This window comes from Penaeus monodon, chromosome 8 (genome assembly GCF_015228065.2).
Source record: "Penaeus monodon isolate SGIC_2016 chromosome 8, NSTDA_Pmon_1, whole genome shotgun sequence".
Lineage (NCBI taxonomy): Eukaryota > Metazoa > Arthropoda > Malacostraca > Decapoda > Penaeidae > Penaeus > Penaeus monodon.
Window position 1 is genome coordinate 16,669,909 of NC_051393.1, and position 2,500 is coordinate 16,672,408.

Below are 2,500 nucleotides of genomic sequence, written 5' to 3' on the forward strand. Positions count from 1 at the left end.
CAACAAGTGCACATAGGGAGCCAGTTAATGGCCTTTGATTCGCCGTCGCGTGAATGCCGAGGTTGAATTGGAAAGGGAGCGGCGGCCGCATTCCGTGTCGATATTAAAGGGGTCAGGACTGAGGGAAGGTCGCCGTCGCGTGATCGAAGGCTTCGTAAAGGAGGTTTCAACGCCTCCGCTAATGACATTTAACAGGCAAATTGCAGAATGATTGCAACTCATTACGAATGCGTTTTGCAACATTAAGGGCAGTTCGTTAGGTTAGTTTAAGGTTAATCTAAGTTGCAGTCGGCGGTACATAATGTGCATACACAAATGATAACGCATTAATAAATCGCTGAAAGCGTTGCTTTCGGCCGAAGTCCACTCGGCACTCCCGGGTTTCAGCACTCACCATACATACCGAGGTGAAGACGGTGGGGGGGGGGGGGTCGGAGCACCCCATCATCCCTTCCCACAGGCGACGCCCAGTCACACGGCTAGTTTCAATGTTGAATAAAATTTGTGATGTGGAGTTGGGGGCCGTAGTGTCCGGCGAATGCGTCCGTACACTAATGATTTACCTAGAGTTTGTATGCATTTAGATTAATGGTGTCTTGAATTTCCAGTTCTGGGAGATCATCAGCGATGAGCATGGCATCCAGCCATCAGGAGAATACACAAGCGGTGTGGACAAGGACTTGATGGACCTCCAGTTGGAGCGCATCAACGTGTACTACAATGAGGGCAACCAGGGCAAATATGTACCCCGTGCAATTCTCGTGGACTTGGAGCCAGGCACCATGGACAGTGTCAGAGCTGGTCCTCACGGGCACCTCTTCAAGCCAGATAGTTTTGTATTTGGTAAGTTGCACATTAATGCTGTACAAGAGAAGAATTATCCGTCTGCATTTTAGTGTTCCCTTTATTTGTATGTTTTTCAAGTTTGGTAATATTTACCCAATAGTAGTATTGAGGAGGAATTGAATTGACATGTCTCCTATGACATTGATTTTGTTAGTCATTTGGTAACTAAATTTAGCATGAGCATCTTTCCATTCCTCTTCCCCACGATCTCCATATATGTAAAAATGTTTGCAATTTTGACATTCCCATTGTCAGGTTATTTGATTTTTATTTCCAGCATCAGATCTGTCATGGTGTCTTAAAAGTGTTTCTCATGTGAGGTCAGTGTAACTTCCTGGTTACTAAAGCCTCTGGCTTGAGATGAGTCAAAAGATAAACTAATGCAAATGACTTAGGTTTTGCAAGATTTTGTACACCCTAAGAGGATTTGCATACCAGTTCAGTTTCAAACTGAAGTCGTGTACTAAAGTAGTTTGTTCCTCAGGGCATATACATTGTTTTAGTCCAGACAGAATACAGTGATTAGTCTCTTAAATGGTAAATTGATATTTTTCTATAACCACAAGTTTTATATACATAAACTTGTTTAATATTTCTAACTCAGATTACTTGTGCAATAAATGTTAATAATGGGAAATCACTACATATATGTAACTTCCTTTGGATATACTTGCACATGCAAAACTATGCATCAGAACCTTAAAGATTAAGAAAATTTGTTAAATATAAGCCTTAAATGAATACTTGTCTCAAATTTGTTTGTTAATAATAAACATGGATATGATTGACCATGTGAATATATTGACACATCTCTTGCCCAATACTAGGTTATATTCACTGCTTGGATGCTTTGCTGCAGGGATCATAAAATATCCCAAAATTTATTTCACTTGCCATAACTTCAATTACAAAGTATCTTAAATATACTATACTGTGATAGCTGCTTGCTTGTCAAAAGATTAGGTTATTTTTATAGGTATGTAATTTCAGGTTTATAGATTTACTTGTCTCTTAACAGTGTACATGTCCCTAAGTTTTCATTTGTTTTCCATTTAGTGCACACTTATGACCTTACTCACTGCTCACTTGTTAGTGGAAGTGTATAGTAGCTATTTAGTAATACACCGCTAACACTGCACAATTAGTTTATGGGATATCTGGTTAATTTAAGGAATGTAGTGGCTTTTATACTCCAATTAGGTATTTTTATGAAGTGATGCGAGATGGTTAGGTATTGCATACCCTATATTTAGTAGGTGATTATTGCACATTATTTAAAATGGGTTAAATGTGCACAATTAATCCTTAATCTTAAGCCTCCAAGTAACCCGTAGTGTATGCATAATTTATACATATGAATTTTTACTAACATATTTTAAGCAAATTTTCAGTGACCCTTTTTTTTAAGTCCATCTTTTATTGAGGTGCATGTATTTATGACAGTATTGAGGATGAATATTTAAATAGCTTTCTTGTAACTATATGAAATAAACACTATTCTCCAGTAAATCTTTTCAGTAGATCTTTTTTTTTTTTTTTTTTTTTTTATATGTAAAATTCTAATTGTATACGTTTTCAACAGGCCAGAGTGGTGCTGGCAACAACTGGGCTAAGGGCCATTACACAGAGGGAGCAGAATTAGTGGATTCTGTTC

General features: G+C 38.1%; 1 protein-coding gene across 1 annotated transcript in view; it reads left to right on the forward strand.

Annotated features, from left to right (window-relative positions):
* LOC119576207 (tubulin beta-2 chain) overlaps positions 1 to 2,500 on the forward strand; it is a 4,849-nt gene that overhangs the window by 1,040 nt on the left and 1,309 nt on the right. Inside the window, exons 2-3 of the mRNA XM_037923795.1 lie at positions 609 to 843; positions 2,429 to 2,500. The exon at positions 2,429 to 2,500 is cut by the window's right edge and continues 173 nt beyond it. Of these exons, the coding sequence (XP_037779723.1) occupies positions 609 to 843; positions 2,429 to 2,500 (307 nt within the window). The remainder of the gene's footprint in view (positions 1 to 608; positions 844 to 2,428) is intronic.